The sequence below is a fragment of the Megachile rotundata genome, chromosome 6, assembly GCF_050947335.1.
Source record: "Megachile rotundata isolate GNS110a chromosome 6, iyMegRotu1, whole genome shotgun sequence".
In the NCBI taxonomy this organism is placed as follows: domain Eukaryota; kingdom Metazoa; phylum Arthropoda; class Insecta; order Hymenoptera; family Megachilidae; genus Megachile; species Megachile rotundata.
Genome location: NC_134988.1, coordinates 15,991,971 through 16,019,679, shown reverse-complemented (window position 1 = coordinate 16,019,679; position 27,709 = coordinate 15,991,971). Strand labels below are relative to the sequence as shown.

General features: G+C 44.3%; 2 protein-coding genes across 20 annotated transcripts in view; one reads left to right on the top strand and one right to left on the bottom strand.

Annotated features, from left to right (window-relative positions):
* tn (tripartite motif containing protein thin) overlaps nucleotides 1-18,315 on the top strand; it is a 54,667-nt gene extending 36,352 nt beyond the window's left edge. For 6 of the 10 annotated variants that reach the window (XM_076533124.1, XM_076533121.1, XM_076533122.1 and 3 more), the window contains 7 exons: nucleotides 3,026-3,350; nucleotides 4,925-5,148; nucleotides 6,739-7,010; nucleotides 7,519-7,828; nucleotides 8,644-8,751; nucleotides 8,836-10,315; nucleotides 14,492-14,941. In XM_076533124.1, the coding sequence (XP_076389239.1) occupies nucleotides 3,026-3,350; nucleotides 4,925-5,148; nucleotides 6,739-7,010; nucleotides 7,519-7,828; nucleotides 8,644-8,751; nucleotides 8,836-10,315; nucleotides 14,492-14,803 (3,031 nt within the window). In that variant the 3' untranslated portion in view covers nucleotides 14,804-14,941. Of the gene's footprint in view, nucleotides 1-3,025; nucleotides 3,351-4,924; nucleotides 5,149-6,738; nucleotides 7,011-7,518; nucleotides 7,829-8,643; nucleotides 8,752-8,835; nucleotides 10,316-14,491; nucleotides 15,077-15,204; nucleotides 15,367-15,427; nucleotides 15,585-16,010; nucleotides 16,293-17,201 lie in introns of those variants that run through there. The other 4 variants (XM_076533128.1, XM_076533127.1, XM_076533129.1 and 1 more) reach the window with 4 other exon arrangements.
* Nucleotides 1-27,709, bottom strand: part of Camta (Calmodulin-binding transcription activator) — a 111,641-nt gene that overhangs the window by 51,764 nt on the left and 32,168 nt on the right. For 8 of the 10 annotated variants that reach the window (XR_013038626.1, XR_013038628.1, XR_013038627.1 and 5 more), the window contains 6 exons: nucleotides 27,485-27,684; nucleotides 27,155-27,262; nucleotides 26,042-26,199; nucleotides 25,417-25,916; nucleotides 24,631-24,786; nucleotides 18,395-18,486 (listed from right to left, as the gene is read on the bottom strand). Coding sequence is in view for 7 of the 10 variants with exons in the window: in XM_076533111.1 (XP_076389226.1) it covers nucleotides 18,395-18,486; nucleotides 24,631-24,786; nucleotides 25,417-25,916; nucleotides 26,042-26,199; nucleotides 27,155-27,262; nucleotides 27,485-27,684 (1,214 nt within the window). In the remaining 3 variants the exon portion in view is untranslated. The remainder of the gene's footprint in view (nucleotides 1-18,394; nucleotides 18,487-24,630; nucleotides 24,787-25,416; nucleotides 25,917-26,041; nucleotides 26,200-27,154; nucleotides 27,263-27,484; nucleotides 27,685-27,709) is intronic. The other 2 variants (XM_076533114.1, XM_076533115.1) reach the window with 2 other exon arrangements.

The window sequence follows — 27,709 nt, the reverse complement described above, 5'->3', positions numbered from 1 at the left end:
CAAAGTAAACTGCTTTAAACTGTGGTTTGCGTGACTGCAAACTTTCGGTAACATGAGTTAGAGATTGTAAGAACACCTTGACCCGAAGGTACATTTTTGAAAGTTTAATCCTGCGCGATAAGGATACATTTTTAATGGTAGACGTGTACACAGAAATAAGTACGCGTGCACCGAAACTTTTGATGGAAACAAATATGTCTGGGTAATAATAATATAGTTTATGGCACCTCTTCAGAACGTGTCAGTCCAACTTCCTCAGCCAGACAAAGCAACAATAATATTCTTCGAAATTCGAAACAATTTATCGAAAGAGAATTATTCCTCAAAGGAAATTCTTGAAGGCGAAAGGAATCCGATTTCGAAACTTTTTTTGAAAGATGAGAAAAACGACGACACGCTATATAGCAGGGAATACCGGTGAATAGAGTGGTCTCGACTCGTATCGTGAAAGAGTGTTTCTCTAAAGTGAAGACAGAACAGAAGAAAAGAGGAATTTCTGGCCCGACTGGCAAAAACGTGTTTGACCGTGGACGTAGATTACTTTGGAGTACTGCCAATCGGCATCCGTGGTGGGCATACATTTTTCAGGATGTCCCACATATCTATTCTAGCAAACGTTATAAATACACGTGGCTCCTCTGGCTGTATCTTTTTCCTGGCGTGGGCCGCGAACAACTTCCTCGAGGCCGAAATAGGCATGGTCGACTTTAATTACCGACCGTGTTTCGTGTAATACGCAGCCGGCCAGCGAGTACTTTTATTAAGCCACCTCGTCAAAATGTAAATTAAAAGCTTTTGATATAATACGCCGCGGAAATAAACAGTAGTTGAACGATGGAGGCGAAATTGCGGATAGTTTCGTGTCCTGGATACTAGTGGAACCGGCAATTAAAGGCTTGCATGATCTTCGTACAGAGTTTTCGAACCGATAATCGGGGGTAATTTAAAGAACCGACGACACGCGAGTTCGTTAGGGAACCGAGCTTTCGTGTAACGTTTAACCCTTCGCATTCCTGTGAGAGGACACTTTGAACTCTGCTGCAAAATCTTTGCTTTCATTTTTCGATAGACTTTGTGAGAATTGAATTTGAGAAATTTCGATAGTTGTTGAAGCATGTTACAAAAGAGTGACAGTAATTGAAAAATTCTTCTTATTGCTCGTCGACGCTCTCCCGGGAGAGATCGCGTTAAATGTTTCGATAGAACGAATTCCGATACGACGACAAGAGAAAGGATACTACTCTCTCGACCGAACGATTCGACCATTCTCCGTGTTCCTTCCTCCGATTCTTTCTATAAAATAGAAAGGATCTAAATAAAGAATGGAGAGATCCGTTTAAAGACCATGCGACTGCTCCTTGTCGCTCGCGACGAACAAAGAGACGAAGCAACGCGGCGTAAATTTTTAAAAAACTTATTTCCTGCAAAGATCGGATCCGTAGCCTCGATAATAACCGGCCTTCTCGGCCTCGATTTCCTCTGCAAACGTTTTCGAATAATTTAAGACCCCATAAGACGAGCTCGCGTTTCGCATTGCTAACGTGGAACTGGCTGTACTTTGCAAACCTGAAGGGGATCAATTACCGTCAACTCGTGCACAACCCCTCACCCTATACCCCCATCCCTCTAATCTTCGCAAGTTACACGAAACCAACCCCGTGTCTGTAAAGCGATAATTAAGCAACACTCGGATAAACCCGATGGATCTATTGCTGTGCACTGTCTCGAAAGACAGATAACCCAGTTCCAGAAAATCGCCTCGAACAAAATGTACAATATATACCGCTTGTGTTCGAGTTTGCAGTTAATTCGTGATAATTGTTATCGTCTGGCTTTGAACGCTGAACTAAAAGAATAATACTTTTCATTTAAATTTAACGATACAGTGATGGACAGATAGGGCTCTAGGGTTATACAGGGTGTCTCACAAATCGTGTAGTTCCTGGAAAGGGGTGATAGAGGACGCGATTTTAAGCAAAATTTCCTTTTGCAAAAATGGGGGTTGAAGCTTCGTTTTTGAGTTATTAAAGAAAAACACGGACCTATCAGAGCGCGAGGATTCGGCGCCAATCACGACGCGCAGTCGCGAGAGCGACGCCTTCGTGCATAATGGCCGACTGGGCGTAACCCTTGCGCTCTGATTGGTCCGTGTTTTTGCTTAATAATTCAAAAACGAAGCTTCACACCCCATTTTCGTAAAGGAAAATCTTATTCAGAATTACGTCCTCTACCACCCCTTGTCGAGAGTTACACCAGTTATGAGACACTCTGTACGTATATAGAGCGACACTGTATGTATATGTGGTGATACTAAGGATTTGTGATATGGAAATTTTTAGGTATACAGATTTAGCGACTATAGAAATTTGATAGCATAGGAATCTAAAGATTATAGAGTTCTAAAAATCTGGAAATTTAGAAATGTAAACGATAGAATATTTTCTCGTTTGTGAAGATCAGTTTCAGTCGAAGCACAATGCTATATATCCCAGTAACAAAGTGGTGTTTCACTATTTTGTACATAATTGAACGAATTTACCGTGGGAGATCCATAGTTACAAAGTTGCAACTGGTTACAAGCGGATCGTATTAATGGTACGCGTCACCGGAGATTACCAAGACAGATGATGGCTGATCACTGCGCCCGGAACATCCGCTTTATAGTCAGATTATCTTGGTTCGACTCGAGTGGACATTCCAGAGGATTGTTGGTGACAGCTGAGATTCGTATTGGAGGATCTCCATCTTCATCCCCTGTCTTGTTCTCAACTTACCTTGCCTAATCCGCTCTATATGATCGAATTACCGTAACATATCTCGGTGCATGCTGTACTTTTTTCGATTACCCGAACATCGTACACGATTAACTACGAATAATATTATGGAAATTTTGCATAATTCAAATTATAATTAACGTCCACTATCCTGTAGCTATAATTAGTATCGATCGTAATGCCCCGGCGATTAATTAATATGCAAATTCACGAATCGAATTAGGATTTTTGAGGAAATGTTGTTTCTGCAGTTACGATGCGCCGGAGTACGAAGTGCCGCGAAATAAATCGAGGTACAGGAGTCGGTTCATGCGACATCGTGACGGAGACGATTCCGACGGAGACTCGAGGTCGACCGTCAGGTTCACGTCGACGCCCCAGGAGTCGTCAGGGCTTCGCGAGCGTGTTCTGGACACGGAGGACGCGGCACGTGGACCGCTCTCCGGTATTTTTCGTCTCACGGACTCGCCCCGCGTGATGAAGAAGCTCCAAGAGTACGAGAGAGCCGGCAAGAGAAAGAAAGAGGAACCAGCGCCTCACCCCGCTCCGCAGCAACAGCAACCGGCGAAGCCTCAGGTTAGTTGAATTTTGATCCCTCATTTTCGAGCGTGATTCGATACTCGTCGTACTCGTCCAAATTATTATCACGCTCGTTAGCGAAAGGCGGATGTTATTTCACGAATTTCAACGCGCTATTTGTAACCGCTCGTATCGTACAATTTAATTTTGACATAGCGCGGTTTGTTTCGCTTAAACAGCGGTTATCGATTGCACCGACTGGCTCTCTGCTCGCGATTCTCTCTGTACTTTTCATGGGTTTCCTGTTCGCGCAAAACAAATCCTGAAATCGTTTATATTTTCAAGATGAAATGTTGCCTGGCGAAAACGTGGCGGACAAAAGCGGACTTTAACACGCTTGTGAACCTGTTCTTGCTTATCTATCTAGGGCCTCCTCAAGGTCTAGATCCTCCTTAGGATATCTCGAAAGTCGTGTTAGATCTCTACAAGCTTTCTTCAGACTTATCTAGACTTTTATTTCTAAGATTTTCCCAAGACTCCCCTTAGATTTTCCCTGGGCCCCATTGTTCTGTTGCAACGCATTATTTTTCAAGCACCGAAATTCACAGCTTGGAAATCGTAGAGTCGTATATTTCCCAAAGCTCCAAGATCGCAAAATCCTACAAGTCGGAAATTACCATGTCCGTTTTCGATCCGCAATTTCGCCAGGATTACGTCACATATGTAATGGGCGCGTGTATCTAACTCAATGAGGAAAACTGGAACGCTGACACGATTGATCATTCTTGAATATTCGTGAATTTCACAGGATCGTATTTGTTTTTGACAGTGATTCCGCCGCAGAGTGATTTCAATGATTTGACACGGATTCCCTTGTAAAGGCAGGCGAAACACAGGAATGCGGATTGCGAGCGGAAGTTGAATGGCGAGCACGACACGAAAGTAGCTTCGAAATCACGCGGTTAGATCGCTTGGATGCGATTCACCGGGAACTGAAATATTTCGATCGGTTCGATGTACAATTACGTACACGGTCGCACGTGGGAGAACTTATCGATTCTCCGTATGGACACGTAAAGGGGATAAATCACGACGAGTTTAAAACAATTCGATATTTCACTTGGACGCGCCAGAAGCGTGACGCAGAGTATGAAATGTACACTTGGACACGGCTCATAAATATGTAAATAATTTTGAAACTAGAGTGGTTAAATTTAGCTTGTAGTTAGCCACTGTATTTTTGTACGATATCCTATTATAATATAAATGGAATACATTAATACACGAATGTACATAGATATACATTATATTTTTGACACCAAGGAGCATTTTTCTTCTTTTTTTTTCGTTAATCGAATTCATTTGCGAGTACCCTCTTTTTCCCACGATCGCGGCGCGCTTGTTCACTCGTAATTGCATTTTTATGCGAACGCGAAATCAGAGCAGCATATTAATGTAGCACGCGGGCGCATGTTGTCGCATATGGTATCGCTCAGCGCGAACAGAAAGCCGACGCTACCTAATCATCGACTAACCGTTTATTTTTCTTTAAAAAAACAACGAAGAAACAACGGTGATCGCAGCGGGTCAGTCGGCCACGAGCTCGTTAAACATTTCTGTTTGTCGCGTAGGTACAGGTCAGGAAAGTGCCAACCGCGATGGCGAGGCAGACCAGCGAAGACGACGAGATTTCCAGGATCAAAAAGCAAAACAAGTCCACCGCGGCGGCACCTGCGACAGAAACGGTGGAAGAACGACAACCGACACAACCACCAACGCCCACGCACCAAACTCCGAGAGAAACGCCAACCGAACGAGAACCCGAGGAACCTGCACGAAGACCGATGCCTGCGAGGTATGTTTCCTACAGTTGACTCTGTGCACCTCACATTATGTATTCTGTCGCTTCTTAAACTACTGGATCGAAGTTTTCGAGAATAATAATTGTTCAAAATCCACCCTTGTAATGTATTATTTTCCAAAGTACCAAACTTCAGAGGTCCCGAAGTTTCCTGTAGTCTCAATATTTGAAAATGTCTTAACTCCAGAGTCTCGAAATTGAAATATTAAAAAATGCTAAGATTCCACAGTTCAGCGCTTTCAATTCAAATTCACAAAATACCAAAGTCCCAATCTAGAAACGCTTCATGGATCCTAAAACCCCGTGAAACTGGGTAAAATATAATAATCCTCTTAAAATTGCAAGCCTCAGTGACTTAAAACGTATTTACGCGAACAGTCGCTGGGCCATTGCTTCTCGCAAATCCTATCTCCATGTCATTTTTTACCGATTTCGTTTTATTAAAAGCCTGAATGAATCAGGCGTAATTTGTAGCAAGACGTATAGTTTGATCGAATATCGGCTGCAGTCTCGTTAACATTAAGTTACTGGGATCTGGGTTCCAGTAGTCATGGGCGTTCCAAGTAATAGTGGAGCGTAACTAGTCAGACGAGCTGATTTATGTCTGTTCCGTAGAAGCAGATCGCTTCGATTGAATGGCCAAAGTTCTGCGGGCGTATTCAATTCGACTTCGTGACACTGTATTACGTTTCGATAGCTAAAACGATTATTTCGCGACTACGTAAACATAACTACGCGAATAATGGTTCGTTTAACCTTTGTGCGCTATCGCGAATGAAATTTTGCCTCGTACAATTTCACTTCGTTTCTATTATATTAGTTTTATTGTGCTATTATTATCGTTCCTAATTATTTATTCGGTGGCAGTGATAACGTTAACACAAAAACAATTAAAACAAACGGTCAGCCTTTGTGGATTAATATGCAGTAAAGTCCTATGTTGATACCGGTGCATTTTTTGCAACTTTTTAACGCTTATTCTTCCAGTCACGAAGACCGGCAGAAGTTAGTGGTTTTCGAACGATGCAAATTTTCCCGTCCGGAAATTGAAATGGGTCAACATTTTTGTTTCGTCGGTTGGCCAGTCGAACGTTTCTTTTTCGATCGCGGCAGACCTTTCGCGGGGAATTTTTATACGTTCGCTGGCCGAGCATTTTAACGAGCGTGAATTCTAATACGCGAGACAAGGAGGTGAGAAAATTGCGGATGCCGGTGTTAATTCTCGAATTCCATTCCATCCGACCGCACTGTACGAGCTGCTTGTCAGCCGAAAACCGTGCCTCGTTTTTCTCCACGACGGCGACACGAGCCTAAATGAACCACCAATTTCCCGTCGGTGTACGTTAACGAACAGTCTTTTCATTTACATGCTCCGCGGGCGTTAACGTAATTGCGCTTCGAAGTGGAGCGTTCTCTCGCGATTTAGGAGCGCGAAAATGCAGGCAACCGCGCGGGTAATTCGTTACCGTGGAAGGTTAAGTACAGTGACACCCTTAAGACTAATAATTAGCGGCGCGAATCGTGTCGCGCCAATAGGCGCTTCGGTGCAGAGGCTCGGGATAATTAATTGCAATGTCGTCGCAGGAGAACTTCGACGGATACCCACGCACCTGCGACGAGGAGCGCTTCGTCGGACTCGAGCACCGGCTCCGAGAGTTCTGGGGGCTCGGGAATCCGGAGCACAGGCGCCCCCTTCACCGCCGAGGAAATGAAACAAAAATATTTGTCCAGGGCACCCTCCACAAACGCAACATCCACGGTTTCCTCGCCGCCAGCCAATGCACCGGCTGCAGCCAAAGATTCCGGCAACGCCTCGCCTGCGTCGCGAGCCTTTCAGAGTCGTTTTTTAGGCACAGGTGAGACTCGACCTTTCATTACATTCGCTATCATTCCATTCTACACGCTTTAATCCTCTACATTTTCGGTTACAATTACAACAGAAATGTTAGGAGGAAAGCTGTTGCTAAAACAGTTATTGTCATTCCTGAACCGTCACTCGAATGGCTGCTATTAAACCAAGTGGTGTGAAAGTCGATTCTTGGATGCGAAGGGTTGAAATTTAATTCCCTCGCTGTAATTAACAGTCGATTCGCGACGACGTATTTATACAGTGCAAAAGTCTGGAATCATTTGATTCTAACAAATTGCGATCAATTTTATTCTGATTCTAAACTTTTGATCAGTAGCGTACATTCTCCGTGATCATCATTTAACTACCTCTTCAAAGAATTACCAATCGTTCAACCAAACTTGCGATATCATTACAGTTCCTCCGCGTAGAATTTTCCAAGAAATTTCAGTTGAATCTAAAAGCGGAGGGAATATTTATTCGGCCGTGTACCGAATTTTCTCGTGTTCCTTTAGGTAACCGTGCAGCTCCGCCACCACCCACGCAAACTCCGGCAGCACGAGATGAGACTGGCATAAAGAAGAAAGAAGAAGAGGAGGACGAGGACGAGGAAACGAGCAGTTCCTCGGAAGAGACGGAATCCGAGACCGAAGAGGAATCGGAAAACGACGCTCATCCTCCTGCGACGGGCTCTTCGGTGACGACGCCGACGGCACAGGATCGTCAGAGGAGCGAATCCGCGATGGCGAGGACAGACATCGGTCCTCTGCTTGCTCGCAGCGCTGAAGCGAGACGCGGCAGCAAAGAAGATTCACCGTCCACCAGGCAAGTATATTTTATGTCGCGGCTCCTAATTCGAGGGTTTTCATTAACAAGTAACAACGATACGGCAAATCGGGTCTACTCGCGATAGAGGCGTGCGTATACTACAACTTTAAGTATTTGCCCATCGATGATTTTTCTTATTCGACAAATTTGTCGACATTCATTTTGTAAACTTTTTTGAAGAGTTTTTTTGAAGAGACTAAGAAAGCTAGGAATTGAACAAAATATAAAGGTTGAATAATTTAGATGTGGTGGACTAATCCGTCTTTGAAGACAAAATTTCCTTTCGGGTTTTATAATTGTTTTGAAACTTATCATCGGGTTTTTTTCGATTGAGACTTCTATACTTTATTTGTCTATTATCGACATATTTTAATAGTTTGAGTTAATGTTAGAACAATGGGCAAATACTAGTAATATGTTTCTAACCCGTATTTTGTCCATCGGTATGAATTTATGACGCTTCCGCACACGTCGAAGAGTGCATTTATACGTCCGTCTCTTTCCGTCTCGAAAATAACGAGCGTGATGCAACGACGAAACCGAGGAAACGAAAATCAATACGGTGGACGTGCAATAAAGCACCGCGAGTTCGTTCTGCCGTGGTGAACGGCCATCAATAACGGAATTGCCGGTAATTTTCGATGATTAGCCGCAATCTTTCGCGCGACATCGTACGTGTTTCGAAACGCGTCGCGAGTTTTGAAGCGGGTCAGAGTTAAAAGTGGGTCGATTCGAGAATAACCCGAATTCGGTCGCGTTTGCAAAAAGAGTGAGATCAATGCAGAATATCGAGGGAATGACTGGTGTCTCAGGTATTCGTCGCCTAGAGGAAGTCCCGCGCACTCGGTGACGAGCCCGACAGCGACGACGACGACGACGACGGGCGGCGCCGCGACAGCACCGGCCGGCTACACCAGCAGGTTCGTAGCACACGTAGATCACGGTCAGACTCATCATCAGGCCAGTTCTAATTCCAGTAACCCCCACGAGCGTAATCGTTTTAGGACGTTTAGTGACGGGCACGATGAACCGATGATCGTGTCAACCGATCGTGTCGAGGATTCGGAAATCGCGGCTACGAACGCGGATTACGATATTTACGGTGCGGACGGAACGAAGGTTAAACCGCAGTCGAACAAACGAACCCACACGGACGGTAGTACGGACACCGACGACACGATCACCTCATCACCCTCCTCCTCCTCCGCGACTAAATTCGAAAGTCTCGAAGGTAGCGGTTACGATAGTCGAGTAGAGAACCGCAGCGAGGTCAACGAAGACCCGTTAATGGAAGGTCGTTCGGGGAACGACGTGAGCTCTTCGTTATTCGCGAGCAACGATCGACGAGGATCGCTGGCTCGTCCCGCTGACCCATCGCTCCCGGATACTCGAACCTCGAGTCCTCCGGATGACTCGCGAGAAACGCCCGATGAGAGGAAATCTCGCGACGAATCGAACATTGCCAGTGACACGGGGAGCAGTTCCGGAAGCGACGAGGAGACCGACGAGGAAGAAGACGAGTCCCGAGACGAGAACAGTAACATAAAGAAGAAGACTGAGAATACGGAGAAACAGAATGACGGTCCAACCTCCGAGGGCAAAAGCGACGATTCGGAAGAAGAGTCGACCGATTCGGATAGCGACGACGACAGCACCGTTTCGAATTCACCGACGAACCCTCCTTCCGAGAATAATTATAACAGCCTGGATCGATACGACAACGTGAAACGTCGAAGTTCTTCGATCCTCGAGGAGAAAAGTATCGAGGAACTGTTCGACGATAACGGATGGGTGATCACCGATCAAGATCTACAGCCGGAAAGTCCTCAGAGAATTTCGGAAAGTTCGAAACCGATCGATCAACGCGACTCCGCGTCGAATATCGAGTCGACGGAGCGCGAGCGGGAAACGGGCCACGAGAGCAACGACGAGGAGAACGGCAGGAGATTGAGCATGTCGGGATCGTCGCAGAATTCGTCGAGGAGTCGAGTGTACAGGCAGAGCAGCATCGGTAAGAACGGATGGTTGGTGTCTGACGAGTCCGAGAACGAATCCGACAGAGCCACTTCGCCGGCGGAGAACGCGGAACGTCGAGAGATGCCGGAGAGGAACGCGGACGACGCTCGGAGGAGAGAAACCGTGGACAAGATGTCGAACGACGCTACAACGCCGGTATCAACGAGCAGGAACAAACACAGGGTACGTGATAAAGATTCGAAAGTGACGACCGATAACGCGTGGAACATCGACGAGAACGGATGGGTGATACTGAACAAGATGAACGACGCGTCCGGCGACAAAAACGCGGAGAATGAAAACACGGACGAGACGAGCACGATTCGTTCCCAAACGACCGACCTCGTAACGAGAACTAGCATTGAGAACGGTGCATTAGTCGCGAACGCTACCCAATCGAAAGAGACCGAAAGTTCCAACGAGCACGAGGACACGCCTGGTGTCAATATCACTATACCGATGCAAATGGTAACCACCGTTTTCTGTGTGTCCGTACTGTGTTACAGCGTTCTAATCAATCTGTTCCTATAACTCGTATTACACGTATACCCTGTGCCTCCTTTCACACGTGTATATTATTATACGTCCACGCCTTCTGTTCGTTTCTTACATATCTTTTTTTTCGTTGTTCGTCGGTGTTTGTCGTGAAAGACTGCAGACTACTCTCACGGAAACAGACGAGACTGCCTCGATATAGAGGTGTCGCTATCGAGCGTCGATATCTTGTCGATACCTTATCGATACTTAACGGTACGCCGACGATATCCTTCAGATGTTCGCGGAGACGAGTAGATAGAGGTGTCGTTGAACTTTAAATACGCGACGCGTAATAATTTCATTATTATAAGTACACTCTAAATTATATATCACACACGTGTACATATATGTTTCTCGAATTCATACAAGTTTGCAATTTCTCAGTATTCCACATTTTGCACTTTCTTATTAAAATCTGCATGCTATCATTTAGATGTATTGTAATTAAGGTCACGTATAGTGTCGCACAGCTGAGTAATGGAAGCCTAAGTGAATAACTTTCTAAAACAGATTCTTTGAAAAAGAATCAGATCGCGATACTGATCACCTCAGCTAATCGTCTTAACGACATCTTAACGATATTATCGACAGCGTTTCGATATTATCGATAACGGTATCGATAGTCACACCTCTACCCCGATAGCAAAGATCCGACGCAGCAGTTTCTGTCCTCCTTTTTGCCTCATTATTTTCATCTTCCCAGACGTTCGCTCGTTTTTCGCATTTTTCTCGAGAAAGCATCAGTGGGTTGTTTGTTTGAAAACGCGAATGAGAAGTATAAGAATCGAATTCTTTAGCGCTTATGTCGTTCGACGTTTTATTTGGAGTCGGGTGATTTACCATTTTCGCTTTGTTTTACGCCGCGAAACTGCTGTTTCGGATCTTTGGTTCTTTAATCTTTACCAACATCCGTGCACCGAGTGGCAATTACTAAAACGGACAGTATATAGCCGGTAGAGTTCGCTAATTCACGCAATTATTGTATGATGAATACTTGCATTTTATACATTGTGATAATCGTACGTACGATCGTAATAAGCGTAATTATTTTCTGTTCCTTTTTTTTTTTTTTCTTTGTTTTTACGTTGATCAGCCGCGACACGCGTCCCCGCATTGCTCAAGTATCGTAGCTTCGTAAACGAGAGAGGGGTGGAAATCACCCCGTGTTAGACTACGGGACATAAGAGAACAAAGTGTAGTGAGAAATGACCGTCCTACCGAGAGCAGCTTGAAAGTCCATGCCGAGTTGAATGAAAAGAAAAAAAACGCTTCTGAATCGTTCCCATTTAAGAGCATGGTCGCGTGAATGGCATATCAGGCGGTACGATTCTCGCGCGTGAAACGTGACGCGTGACAAGCCGTTCCCGCCACTGCCCACCTTTCATATCATTAAGTTTTTTGTACTCTTTTTTTCTCCTAGCGAATAGGCCTTGCGTCAGTTTGTTGGTGTGGTAAATAAACTGCATTTCTTTGTGATAACTCGTATTATTTATTTCCCTTTCAACTTGTCCTAAGTTCGACGATAGTAGTACCAAACAACGGAACAGAGTACCTGCCTTGTAAATTCTTTTCTGTTCTTGTAATATGTAATTTTGTCTATTTGTCTCTCGAATATCTCGAGTCGTATTTTTTTTTTAATAATCTTTATTTCCCATCTTTGTTACTCGTTTGTATGATAATATGTTGTCCCAAAAATTCGTTGACGGAGTACACGCAAAAGACTTCTGGAAAACGACCAAAATGCATCTTTATTTATTGCACTAACAGATTGAACGTTTTACTCACAGTCGATCCATTAAGCGGAATCCGTATTTTTCGTTACACGCGATCCTCGACGAGATACAGCTTTCTTTCGAACTTAAAACCACCTCTGTGACCTCTGTTGCACCACCTCAAGATGCACGCACGCTCACGACCACGAACTTACAGCGTAGTCGACGAACACGTAACGTTCCGAGGAGAAGGTAAAATCACAGAGAATAAAATCGATCGACGCGTAGGATGAGGCTCGGATCACGATTAAGGTATCGTGTGCTGTGCGAACATTTGAAAGTGTAGGCTTGAAACGGAGACGCGAATCTTCCAAGCTGTAACACCGAGACATGTGTGTGTGTGTTACATCGAGATATATTTATCATCTGTTCCTAAATTCCTGTATTTTGCGCCTACAAATCTAGGTCCGCATATTATTAGATTCCTACTCCACATACCTATATTTGCTAAATTCTTAAATACACAATTCGATCTTTGGATCATTTATTTTCAAATTTCAGCATCTTTAGATCAAACTTCTAGATTCTCCTGTTTTACCTAAATTCCCATTTTTGTATTTCTAGATTCTCAGATATTTACATTTCAAAAATTCATCCCCAAATCTCTGCATAAGTCCCTGCATCCCCAAATCCCTGCATGTCCAAATCTCCACATTCCCATGTTCCTCCACCCACAAATTCTTAGATCACGAGATTCCTAAGTCTTCGACACCCCACATTTCCGAATCTGTGGATTCTTCAAGATCCCCAGATCTCCATATTGAGATTGTCCAACATACGAAACATTCGCTTGTTTAAAAAAGAAGAGTCGTTCGCATATTAATAAAGATTTTTAACAACGGTTTTGAGCAGCTGAGCAGCAACGAATCCTCGATTGACTTGCGATTATTGGTCTTTCGTTTCTCCGAGCTTCTCTAATGAACTTAACGATACGTCGCCAACGGGAAAGGATAGCCGGGAGATATCGCATACGGAACTAATGTGACCGCATTGTGCATGCACACGGAAAGCCGTGAGGCATGCAGTAAAAGGTTTAAATATAGCGCGTTTGTTACTTAAAATATCCGCGGCAGCTCAGATAGTCAGTGGAGCTATATCGGTCTGTAGTCTACTTGACTGGAAACACGGATGTTATTCCGATACGTTTTACCGTGGAGGATCCATTAACCGGGGTCGAATCGAAAATCGTGCGGAATTTCGGGGCGCATCGCGCGGAACTTTCCGCGAAACCGCGAATGCAAATTCAGCACATTCGAGCATTCATAACCGGAGTCGTTTAAATGTTTTTTCCGAACTCGAATTCGCGGTAAATTCGCGGTAGAGCCAAAATATCGGCGTGGCGTGATTGAAAGTTTACGAGAAAAACCAGAAAAATATATGTACATGGAGTTCGCCGACGGTTGTAAAATTTTACGATCGACGAATGCTGCAACTTCTTTCGATATTTATCGACGAATATTAAAAAGGAACGTTTATCGCTGAGCAGGAACTTCGAGGATAAACGTGCTTTTAAAGAACGATGTTTCGAGGACACTTTGGAAAGCTTTCGCGAAGTATTCGAAAATTCGCGATTACTCGCAGCGAATAATTCGATTAGAAACTTATCGAAAAATCGTGATTGCTGGCGAATAGTTTGGAGGGAACGCGGTACGCGGTGACGATGGGAAAAGAGCCGGTAATTAAAAACGATAAAGATACGCTATCTGCGAAGCGAAATTGCTTTCGGCGATACAGCATGTCCGTTCCTCTCAACTTCGCAGAGTTTATGGAGGCAGCGATAAAGAAGCGACGTATCAAGCGTGCGGTACAGATTGATATATAACGCGGCAGATTACACATCCATTTTCACTACTCGTGCGTCAAGGATACAGGGCCGTGATTGCGGATCAGATGTACATACACGATGTTGTGATTAATTGCCATGGTTTCCCACGATACAATGATTAAACTAACGGTTCAACGTATTACGCGTCTCGAAAAACAAACAGTACGTACGTATGATTATCGGCTACGAAATGATCTCGTCGAGATCGGGCAATCGACAAACATACGACCGTGACAAAGCCATCAGCTTTCAGAACAGAGAACTCGAGCTTCAGCTTGTGTCTGCACTTGGCTACAGATAACAAAGTAACTTTGATCAGCCCAACCCGACGAAGTACGAATCGGTCGCTTGTCAACCACGCGATCAACCATCTCCCGTAATCTATAATGATCGATAACCTCTCGTGTTTCGACGGGCTACACGAGTTTTCCCAGTTAATCACCAAGTAACCGAGCTTCTAGATTAACCGGAACATCTGAACGAGAAAACCTTCGTTCCGAAATGTTGCAGGTTTCTGAACAAGAGCAGGAGCCAGGCGGCCATGATGGCGAATCGGGAGCGGGAACGGGAACGGGAACGAGAACGGGAACGGGAGAGAGAACGGGAGAGAGAGCGGGAACGGGAACGAGAGAGGGAACGAGAGAGGGATCGAGAAAGAGAACGAGAGCGGGAAAGAGAAAGAGAACGGGAGAGAGAACGAGATCGAGACGTGGACACCGAGGTCGAGTCGCCTCTGTCAACGAGGTCACGGTACGCGGCGTTGAAGGAAAGAAAACAACGACTAGCTCGGTCCAGAAGCTCGCACAACTTCGGCGGCGATGACCTCGACCTCGACGAGGAGCCACCCTCTCCGACGACCCAGTCGCCGAACGCTTATTTGGCAGCCAAGTACGGAGCCGGCTCTGAGCTGGCCAGAAGTCGGAGCACTCATGCTCTCAAGTCTAGAGAGCCAAGTCCAGAGCGCGATAGACCAGGAACCGAGAAAGATGGTGCCGCTTTGAGCTCTTGGGCACGGTACCTGAAGAATAAGTACGGGAATCGTAACGCCAAGGACAAGGAGCCTTCGTCGTCTACCTCGACTATTCCATCATCGAGGTAAGGACGGGGATATCGGGTTGGTCTTCAAGGGACCTTTCCTATCATATGATCCGAAGATGAAATCGATAATCTAAGAGTGACATAAAGTTTCATAAACGTCTTGATCAAAATATTGGATTTTTCAGCAGCAGCGCAACCTCGAGGAGGTTATCGCTGGGCCTACCATTGAGGCACACTGGTCAAACATCCTTCGAATCTTCTGACGACGATCAAAAAAACCCGTCAGGCTCCCCCACGTCCCCTACAGCAGCTCCCGTTATACCCGCGGCAGCAGGTTCCTCCACTAGGTGAGTTATTGCTTAAAGATTTGATAGGATATTTTGAAATGATAATGTTGAATTGTGACAGTAATGGCCGGAGGAGTCACTACTTGCTGAAGCGGCGGCAGCTGTTCAAGTTTGGGATGCGGGGGAGCGAAGCCGGATGCTTTACTTGGCCGAGAGGCCTAGCGGTTGGCCCGGACAACACCATCGTCGTGGCCGACAGCTCTAACCATCGTGTTCAAGTAATTATACGATATCTTATAACTGGGTGTCATCGTATTTTAGAGAAAGGGTTCGAGATAGTATGGGAAATTTCGCATTTGTGTTAAGGAGAATCAATCCCAAATTCCCAAACTCTCGACTGCCTAAATCCCCAAATCCGTAAATTTGCACGTTATCAAATCCCCGAGTGGCCATACCCCTAAATCTCCAAACTCAAATCCTCTAATGCAGAAAAATCCAAATTTTCACGTGGCTCAAATCCCCAAATCCCTAAACCCAAAGTTCCGTGCCTCCAAATCCCTAAATCCCCGATTCGAAAGTTACACATTATCGAAGTTCGAAATCCCCGAGACGGGATATATTGATAGAACGATGCTGGGAACGAGCGAAATTATAAACGTTTATCGACGGACGATCCGGTTAACGAGGAACGTTTGAATTTGCAGGTATTTGACTGTAACGGGAACTTCATGAAGGAGTTCGGAACATACGGAAGCGGTGAGGGTGAATTCGATTGCCTCGCCGGGGTGGCCGTGAACAGGATCGGGCAATATATCATCGCGGATCGTTACAACCACCGAATACAGGTTCTCGATCCTTCCGGTCGTTTTCTGAGAGCGTTTGGCTCCCAAGGAACCGCAGACGGTCGATTTAATTATCCTTGGGGAATCACCACGGATGCTCTTGGATTTATTTATGTGTGCGATAAAGAGAACCATCGCGTACAGGTACGTGTTATCGCGATACTGTTATTTATCTTTATTTTCGTTACGATACCGTTCGCGAAATCGTACGCACAGAAAACAACGCTCGTCCCTGCGGATGGATCTGCATCGCGCCACGTATCTTTGCTTCTGACGCTATCGATTGTATAATGGAACATACGATTATTGATATTTAGATACGATGTTAGTTTTCAGTGTTCTTTAACCCCCCTTCAGTCCTCGCTGTATGTGTACCTCAATTGTGTACAGTTGATCCTGAATAAACGTATGAACTTTTTTCTGCAATAAACAGTTAATTCTAAAGGTGATTCTTTGTTTGAACCCTTGAACATCGTTGCAACAAGCGAGCCCGACCATCAGAAACCGTTCGAGTTAGTAAGAAGAAGTAACGTATTCGGCAATGAACGAAGCGTAAGTGATGTACGAAGGCAGAACAATTCAGTGAAAAACCATCATTCCTTAGTATCGTTTAACCCCTTTCAGTGCTAAACACTTGCAACGAATCGATCGTACGTACACGTTAACAATTTCTGTCCATGAGTTAAACACGACGGATACTCGATATCTGTTCACAATGCACCGCTTCGATCGTTACGCCCGTAATCGCGTTCATGGGATCCCAACGACACAAATGTATATAACTAAAGATAATCTAACACCGTGTCACGTTAATACGAATCGCAAAGATGGACACGCTAAGCAACCTAAACCCCCCCGTATACTTTGGCGTAACTAGATGGGGATCAGGGTGGAAAATTTCCAAATTCCCTGATTCCCAAATCCCCGAATTCCAGATAAGTAGAGAATACTGCAAACAGAATCGCAGGTTATGCCCGTGTAACAAACGAAAGCCATAATCCCCCGCAGCCGTGGTTTCGCCGGTAATCGGTCTAAAAGCATCTGTTTTCGCAGGTATTTCAATCGGACGGTACGTTCGTGGGGAAATTTGGTTCGTGCGGAAGCGGACGTGGGCAATTGGAGCATCCTCATTACATCGCGGTGAGCAACACTAACCGCGTGATCGTGAGCGACGGGAACAACCACCGTATACAGATTTTCGACGTGAACGGCCGTGTGCTGACCTCCTTCGGATCCGAGGGCTCCGACGAGGGTCAGTTCAAGTTTCCCCGGGGCGTCGCTGTCGACGACCAGGGCTACATCGTGGTCGCCGATTCCGGTAACAACAGGATACAGATATTTAGCCCAGAGGGCGCGTACCTCAAGAGTTTCGGCGGCTGGGGTAGCGGCGACGGCGAATTCAAGGGCCTAGAGGGTGTTGCTGTCACGTCGACCGGTAATATCGTCGTCTGCGATCGCGAGAATCACCGCGTCCAAGTTTTCTGATACGTTTCTGTCTGTCTGCCTGTTTCCCTTTCTCACCCGTCTTTCTTTCTACCCTTCTTTTCGTCGACCAGGGACGTCGAGCGATCTCAAGGAGCTTTAAAATCGATACAGCATTTCTCAAGGTTCTTTCTAACGTACGCGTAATTAGAACAACGTCGTGGTCCGTACATCGATACGAGAACGGGCTTTCCGAGTGGACGGACAATATCGCGTGGAAACGAAAAAAATGAAATCGAGCATCGTTTCGGGGGTTGAAACGTTAACCGCTTGCTTCGTTAGGAATTAACATAGGCGTGTTGTGTTGAGCTAATATTCTCGCAGGGGAAGCCCTTTGATTACAGACCATGGAAGCTATTGTCACCGAAGGGGAGAGGGATTATTCGTCTGCTCGCTATCGATCGGAACTTACCTCCCTTTTGCGATTTATCTCGATGATGTAACTCGTCGAGCAAAGAAACTCTTGGACGTCGGTGGTTCAACGAAAACGTACATCGTTTATCTAGTCTTCTCTCTCTCGTCGTACCCCCTCCCTCGCTCTGTTACCTTCCTCGTGCGCACATCATATCCGCGTAACTTAATTTAATTTATACTCAAAGTGACAACAATACAGTTTGTACCGTTTGTATGCTTTAAATAAATTGTTGCGGAAGAAAGAAAAATTAAACAAAAATGGAGAAACAGAGTATGTAGTTTGTTCGAACCCCTTTGTTCTTACGGAAAGTCGAAACGATAAGAGAAAAGAAAATGAAAGAGAAAGTCACCTTTTAGCGATCCAACGACGACCTCGTTCCGGTAAACCACCCCCTGGAAAATTAGGACGATTCGTTGTCGTGACTTGGACGTTTGCCTAGAGCTAGAATAGAGAAACAAACAGGGGGGTAAGTCAAAAGGTAAGTGAGTCAATAAATATATAATTTATTAAATGCAATGATGAAATGGTGTAACAATAGGGGGTGGGCGTATGGAGATCCGTTGGATCACCACAAAGGGCGGACAAGAGGTAATACGCTGCCCCAGCCCAACGCACCCCGGATCGGAAATATAGATAAAATATTTTCGTTATTATTTACAATATTAGTTGAACGTTAGTCAATAAATAATAAACAGTGGCGTAATCCTTTATTTAATATAATTTAATAATGTAATATTACGTTTGCGATAATAAAAATATTACAAGAGATGGAGCCTTTATTACCATTATTCGTTTCCACTAAAAGTAGCACGAATCTGTTTAAATTATTGCCGCCATCGTTCGAAGATTCGCGCGAAAATAGACGAGATTCCCTTCGAGAATACGAACAGATTCTCTTCGCGAATTTATCAGGAATTCCTTCCTCCCGTTTGTTTGATCGACGACGAGGTCGAAAAGGGAAAATCGACTCGATTTTTTAGCGAATGTTCGAACGCGAATAACGTCGGCTGGATGTAGATGTCGAAACAGCTGTCGAAACCATCAACCTTCCGGGATAGTCGCTCTTCGCGAAATCGAATGGGATTTAACAAATAATTAATCGGCGTTACGCTTCCTCGATATCGTGTAGAAAAATCGCATTTAGACGACGCGAGAGGTCGGGACACCACGCCATCCGGATTATCACAACGAAAGTACGCGACATGCTTGGACGTTATTATCGAGTAATAATACAGAGCGTTTGATACCTCGATAAGACTAGAAATATGTTTATGTAACGCACGGGCCAGGCAGGCAGCAAGCAGGTACAAAGTGACCGTCGTCTTAATCAAGGAACAGTGAGTAGAACATGAGCTAGGCACCGATATCCGATCGTTTCGACCTTTTCGACATCGTGATACAAACGTCCTACAGGATGCCTCGCGATACATCAACATGACCCATCGAAACCATGAACAAACGAAAAAGTAGACAGATCGTATCGTTCGAACTTTTCGTCCGATAAGTTTCTTTTTTTCTTCCTATTCGTTAATCGTTCGGCGGAATGATATCGTAAAAATCTATAATAATTTTTTTTTTTCTTTTTTTCTTAAAACAAGGGAGTCGTGTTGATTTATAACGCGACATCTTACACGCGTATATATCTCGTGCGATTCTTCTTGGAGAATTGGACAATTGGAAATATTCGAATCTATAGCGCGAATCAATCATTCCCAATTAGAAGAGAAGTTTTCATTGAATAGTCCTCTATACCTACTGATTCGTCTCTGCATCTAGAAAGTTTAGTTTGAAAAGTGGCATGACATATTTGTTTTTCTCATCTGTATCGAGTTTAATTAAGTAGTAATAAAGTTATAATTAATTATTTAATTAATTAATTAATTAATTAAAGTGGCAGCAGTTAGGCCATGCGGCTCCTATCATCTAGTCGTCTTTGACTCTTGGCTTTCTTACGTAGATTTAAAAATTTCTTTACTTATTAAACTTTTTTTATATTTTGAGAATAATTTGTATTAAGTGTGACTTTTAAAGTTTATGTATCCTCGAAGCGCCTACCCTAGCGATGTCTTTTAATTAATAAGTATTTTTTATGCATTTTCTCGAGTATTTTTCTTTCCCTTTATCTCGGTTTGTTCGTCCTCTTCCTCTTCCGTACCCTCGATAATTTCGGTATACGTGGTAATTAATGCGATTCTAGATTAATTAACGGGGAATTCTGAAATATTTCATTTAGCGGCCGTCGACTTTTCCATCGGAGAGGACCGTCCCTAATCGCGACTGAAAAATACTGTGTGCTTAATATTTTTGATACACCGTTGTCCTCGGTAAAAGTTCTGGAAAAGCGACGTGACCGCTCCGCGTTTATAGAGATCGGGCCATTATCTCGAAAGCTCTCGAAAGAAACCGATTCGTTTCGGCGTGCACGGACCTACAAATTCCTTCTATCGTTCTGCTTTTTCTCGGAAAGTCACGATTCTTTGCGCGTAAAATTTTCCAAATTTTATTGCCACGCACAAAGTTGCGCAAGCCCGACGCTAAAGACTAGAAAAAGAAAAAACAACGATTCCTAAGGGTGAGATCTCCTTTCTTCGTCGGCCTCGTTTCCCCCTTCTTCTCTCTTTTTTTTTTGTGTTTTTTTTTTGTCTGTTTGTTAATGTACTATACTCGCTAGCCCTCGTTTAATAGTTTTCTTAAGTATGTAATAAGCAAAAATATGAATATAATAATAGTTTTGTGTATATAATAATAATTATCATTATTATTATTATTATTATTTTACTCGTCTCGTTTTAAGTATCAATAGGATCGTGATTAATTAATTAATTAACAATGATTAAAAGAGTGTAAGAATTTGTTATCTCTTTCTTCGTTTTTCTTCCCATTCGCATCCTTCCCTCTCTCGTTCGCATTCCCGTTCCTTATTTTTTGTTTTCTCTCTTGTTTTTATTCATTATCAACTAATAATTCTTTAAGCTTAATGGCATGAAAATGCTCGTTGGAATTGACTCGTGTGTGTACAATTTACTAGAATCTCTTTTTCTCGTTCCGTCACGCGATCCGCATAATTATTAAACCACGCTACAAAAATCTCGTAGCTCGTCTTCAAACCACCGGAGGATCAACACAGGATTTTTCTTTGTATTTTCTTTTTAATTTTTTTTTTGTTTTTGGTATTTTTTTTTCTGTTTAATTATCGAAAACGAGGATCATCGATCGGTCCATCCTATCCGACAGATCTGACGGCGTATAATTATTTTATCTCGACTCACCATAACTGGATTTTTTGTATTTTTATCTGTCTGTCTGTCTGTTACGCGTCTCGACGACACGTGCAACCCCCGTGAACGCCCGAGACGTTCGATACCATTTTCCTCACTGTAACCTGTATATTTTTTGTTTTTCGTTTTAGTATTTTCTGCGGAAATACTTTCTTCGATCACCATTATAATTTTATCACAATAAATTTTTGTCTTCTTAATAATCAATCTGAACGCGGGTACCACGGCTGTGCCCCCGTGTCGTATTTTAATAATTCCGCCTCGCTACGCCTTAATTTTACCTCTAGCTTCGCGTCGTTTGTATCTTTTTTTTTTCTTTTATCCCCTTCTTTCGTTATCTAAAGAACCTTTTTAAAAAAATTCCCTACTGGAGAGAGAAACGGTAGGTAGTTTTGTAACAATGTAATCGACTATCTCTTACCCTATAATGTAAACTCTACGAAGTTGATTATACTGTGACTTTAAGCACAGCCCGTGGATGAAAGTGCCCTCCCGTTTAAAATGGAGAAAGGGCTCTTTTAATTTCTTTTATTTTTTTTTTATTTTTTTTTAGATTTTCTTTTCTTTTTTATTCGGTTCATAGTTTTACTTTTTCTCGTTCAAACTGTCTCTAGTACTCATTCTTCTTTTTTTACTTTGTTCTCTAGCAGGCTTTCCGTTCACACTCTCTCACTCGTCCACGCTCTCTTACTCTCTCCCTCTCTCGCGCTCTGTATTTTCTCTCTCTTTCTTTCTAGAGCTCAGATATACCAGATTTCCTCGAAAATAAGATGCTTCTTATTCATCGACCTGAATTGTATTGCCTTTCTTTTGTTAAGCAACAAAGAATTTTCGTGCAAGGAAGAGATCATTGCTGCCACCCAACGGAATTATGCTGCCTCGATATCTCTTGAACGTACGCGTACAACAGATATCGCGTCATAATTGTTATCACGGCAAATTGAACGTTCGTGTCATGCTCGACCGTAACGAAGAAAATGAACGGAAAGAAGGAAAGGCGACGACACGATTCGAGTTCGCTTCGATTTCGCGCAAAGCTGTAAAAAAGAAACGGTGAAAAGTAAATGAGAAACGTATTCGACGCTTCGAATCTTTAATATAATACTTAAGTGAATCGTCGAAGATCAATCAAAGCAAATCAAGCGTCTCTTAATCAACACAACGCGCAATTGCAAAAAAGAACACTGAACGCGTTTGCTCAATCCGACAAACCGATACATACGAATATAAACGAAACTCCAAAATACAGTAAAGAGAAAAAAAGAAAATGAACGATAAGTCTTATCAATACTGTACTCCTTTCGTCGCGACATCGAGTCTTGTACTTAAATTACGTAACCGCTGTACGCGAAGTAAAAAAAGCAACAAAGAAAACAAACGTCTTACGAATTACGAGACCGCTTCGACGGACGCGTGACAAAAAAGTAAATGAACTTCGAGAACGACTCGGTGCCAAGGAATCGAAAAAGAACGAAATAAGAAAAGAGCTATGTATACGGTGTGCCAAATCAATGCAAATATATAAAACGATCGTTCTCAAAGAAGGTATCAGCAAAGAAACATAGCCTCTTTTGTACTCTCAGTCGTAAAGAGTCGATCAATCGATGCCCGAAGCCGGAAGGCAACATTCTATGAACATGCTTCGATCAGCTCGACCTTAAAATACTTATGCATCATCTATTATGCTCGAGTAACGTAACACGCTACTCGAGAGGACAATGAAACCCACCTACCTCTGGTACCACTTAAGCGTCACGTCGACCGAGGAAAGAAAAGAAAATGCAGGGGCGTACGCAATAATAAAAACAATGGCAGCGTTCGAGAAGAAGAAGAAAAGAAGATAGTGAAGCGAATAGAAAAGAAAGAGGAAAGAAAAGGGAAATAAAAGAGATAGATCAAGGACGAGGCACGAACCTTTCGAGTCGAGCTGCGGGGACAAAGATGCGAAAGGTGGAAAGATTGTTTAGATTAAAGGCAGGTACACGATTAATTTAGGGATATAATAGAGAGCAAAGCTTGTCCGTGTGGCTGGTCGTCAATCGCCTTTCGATCGTCGACAATTTATCCCCCAATGGACTTCGTCGAGAAAAATTCCGTCGTAGCGGCCTACTGACGACCAATATCGCGGATGGCTAGGCTCTTATTACTTTGCTTCCGGTGTAACATCGCCATTCTGCGTGCCGTTCGATCGACAGTCAATTAAGTGACCTCTTGGTTGGCGGCTACTAGGCTGGCCCCTGGGCTAGATGAGGGCGAGCTTTGGGGGACAGCAACCGCCCGTAAAATGCCCGCTGGCGGCCTCCCGTTCCCGTTTGCGGCGGCCCTGGCGTTCTGCAGCCTAGGTTCGAGAAATGCAGATCGTTTCATGTATAGATCGTGTTCAATCGCGTTGCGCTACTGCGAATGTGCGTACATGACACTGAATGATCAAGCACTCTGAAGAACACGTCAACTACGAAACAACGAGCGCATCTAAATCGTTCAATCCGCAATTAACGCTTTGCTCGGTCTAATTGGAGTACCTTTGTCTTAACTTTACTCGTTTGAGTATCGTCGCGTTAAGTGTTGCGATCCTAAACAATTTCGCTAGATTTATAAATTTAGAACTTGTAAAACGTGAAGTGTCGAGGAATTTAAGCGCAACATTCAACGCGTTGATGAAGCAAACGAGTATCCTTTCTGAAAGTGTTTTCCGCTAAGTAAAAAGTACTTCAATCTAAGGAAAATCCAACCAAACAGTAACGTAAACGAAAGACTATTCTATGAGAGGAGCAAAGCGATAATTGAAGAGTATCTTGTCGTCTCTATGAACAAGCCTCCGTATGAACATCGTTGCATGGACTGGTGTGTTACGTCGTACCACGGTTAAAGACATATAAAAACAGAAAACACAAAGCACCGGTTACATTCCGTAATTATAACACAGAAGCTAATCGAGGAATGATTTCGTTTCGTATACTAGAGAGATCGTTAGTTTTGTTGTTTCTTTCTTTTTTATGTCGTGAAACAGGGTGCACTGATCGTCCTGGTGAAAGCGATAGAGCAAGTATCCCTCGTAGAGATACAGGGAGCGATAAACGAGCAGTGTTTGCCGCGCGACAATCGCCCTACTTGTTTTCGTTACTTACCGGTCGTGAATCGTCCCACGACAAGCTGCATTAGTACACACAGAAGAGGGAGACTTTAGAACTTTAGATGTCTTTCGTACGATAAGCCTTTCGTGTGCTAACAAGAAGTCTACATAACTAATAATGCGTGCACATCGTTGCAACAGGAAATGCAATTATGTGCACCGACTGATACTAACTTGATTTTCGACTGCCGCATAAACTGTTGTATCTTCCTCGCGGCCTGATGAGCAGCCTGCTGATGAACCGCCTGTTGTCTCGAGCTAGCCGAGCCTGGACGCGACCGATAATTCCGATAGTTACTTTGTATCACCAGAGCAGCCTTCGTAGCTTGTCTGCGAACACACGAAAGGGTAGAGGCTCGTCAAGTAAAAATGTTTAAAGGGCGACTCGCTCGGAGAGATATGCACTACGTGTGTATGTAACGTGCGCGTGTGCGTACAATGAAGAACAGCGGAAGAAGCGAAAGAAGGTAAAGAAGCTTTCATCTCAAACAAAAGTCGTATTAATTTAATGCCAGGTTAATTTTGTATTCGGAACGCCGCGGCGGAGGTAAGGAAGTTCCTAAAGTTTTCGAATTATTTACGATGCCAATTAAAAGTTCGCCAGGAGCCCACCTTTGGGAGGTGGATAGAATGAACTTCGCTGAAATCCGTCCGATTCAAACGGATCGTTAAATTGGCCCCACCACGATGGTACGCCCTGTCCTCCACGTTTTATTAATTGCCGCTTATTAAAACTAATGTTTCGACCCGGCGAAACAACCAGGCGAATTTAACGACGTCGACGAACAACGGAACGGATCGATACGATGCACGTATTTCGTACGAATCCGTGCCCGTGTCACCGTCCACCCAACAGACTCGAAATCGTCCGATCTCGGTTTTAGTGGAGGAAAGATTACGACAAAGGGAAACGAAGAGCGAACGAAACGGCCGCGTCGTGTTAAGCTAAAAACAGATTACCTAAAATAAGCGTACTGTTTATGTCGACGATAATATTGTTGGATGAGTACAGCAGCGTGTCTCTCGGCTTCCTCTTGTCTCTGACGTCCCTTGTAATTTCTGTAGGCTTTCTGGATCATTCTAGCGGCATGATAAAGTTCTCTTTGCTCTCGATCGGACAGAGTTAGCCTGCTCAGATCCGCTTCGTTTCCGTCACCGTTTCCGTTACCTCCACCTGTTACTGTTCCGCATATGCTAGAGCCGATCACGTTACCGAACTTTCGATCTCCACCGGACGTCGAATAGTATTGGCCGTTATGGCCGTTACTGTTGTCGAGCTGCAACTGCAGCTGCAAGAATTCGCAGAAGTCGGCCGTGGTCGGCGGTGGAGATGGCGAGTCCGGTGTGAGACAGCTGCTAGACGGACTCGAAGGACTAGCATCCGCGTCGGCATCCGAGACCGATGCCGCTCCTCCGCTGCACTCGCGATACGAGTCGAACAATTCTCCAGAATCGAGCGGCTATAAGAATTAGGATAATCGTGCGAGCAATGAATCGTTGTGTGTCAGAACGTTCGGAAAGTATGGGATCGTTGCTTAAGCGATCGTGTCAGGCGATAGCGGAGAACGCATCGCCGGTTACTCACCATCTGTTCCATGAGAGCGTCCTCTAGAGGAGACAAGGGCGGTGCCGTTGGAGGTGGCGAGGAAGAAGACGGAGAATCACCTTCCGCTCTCTTGATCCTTTCCGGTAGCGCTGCTATAATTTGCTCAGCCAATGTCAGCACCCTCGCGTCTTCTTCCCCTATAAAAAGGAATCACCACCCTAGCCAAAACTCGAAAAAGGTGTTACAGGACCACCGAAATCACATCGATCACAACACCAAAGTTTTTGTTTACTTTTTTTTGTTTGTTTCTGTTTGTTTTTTTTTTTTTTTGTTAGCCGTGAAAGTATCTTACGATGAATCAAATCTGACGTTAATGGAACGTGTAACACCAAAAATTAGGCAGATTAATTCGGTACGCAGCGGAGATCTCTACACGACACGAATCGAACGTCTTCGAACAGGCAAATCGAACGGCGAGCGTAGACGTTTATTTTCTCAGCTTGTCGGAAGTTCTGCTCTACGGGTGATTCGACGCAGCCCGTGTGGTATCAACGGTAACGTGTCCGTACAGATCACGTGTTCTCGTGTAAATTGTCGCTTAACTTCCAATTGTCACGGACGTGTCCAGTTTTTAAATACTCGTCAGCGTGAACCCAGATACGAGACTGTCTGTCTCTCGAGGAATCGGTCGGCAGCCGATAATAGGCGGCTAAGAAAGTTTAGACGTTACACAGCAATCATCCAACACCAGCGGTTACGAAGGCCAAGCAACACCAATACTGCTTTAAGCTGCAATAGTTCAGAGGAGTTAGAGGACAGCGAGCCTGGACCATATATCCGGTCGTCTCGTACGCACAGACAGAGAGACAGGAGAAAAAGAACGTTGTGTGTACGTGGAGAAGGTGTGGTTACGGGTGTGTTATGTATAACGTGTGAGAAAACAGAGAGAAAAAGAGAGAGAGAGAAACAGAGAGTTAAGGGACGCAGTTTTAGCTAGGAATACTACGGATCACAGCCCGCGCAGTACTGTTTTTATCTAGGCCGATGAATCTATAAGTGTATTATTAGAAAACAGACAGAGTTACGAATATAGTTACAGACAGACAGGCAGACAGACAGACAAATAGAAGGGGAAACGAGGAAGGTACGGACCTACAGTCTCCTGAGGGGTCGGAGCGCTCTCCATTCCCTGCTCGCTGAGGGCTAATGACGAGTCATCCTCTTGCAACAATTCCATGTTGTCCAGCAGCGGTGAGCCACCTGTGTTTTTCGATAAACCCCTTAATACTACGTTTCCTGATTAATCGCGCTCGCATGACTTACGACCTTGTTACACTAATTCTTACAGGAGGAGATTTATGGCGCGGGGGGTGTATTCAAGGAGAAGGAACTGTGATTTACGTGTTGGACGTGAATGTATGTGCGTGTATATATATATAAATATATACGGAAGAGGGCAGTATAATAGCAAACGAGACTAACACAACGCCAGATCGAGACCGCTGTCTTGAGATGGCCTCCTAGGACTAGGGCTGGCAGGTCGCAAAAACAGCCTCTCGTCTTGCCTTCTCGCTTCGAGTCGATTCAATTCTTCCGCGATAGCCGTGTGACCGTTCTCTGCCGCTAACTCGGTTGCGCTTCTATTCTGACAATCCCTCACGCGAAGCGCCATCGCGTTCCATCTGCGTAAATGGACCAGTTGTTCTT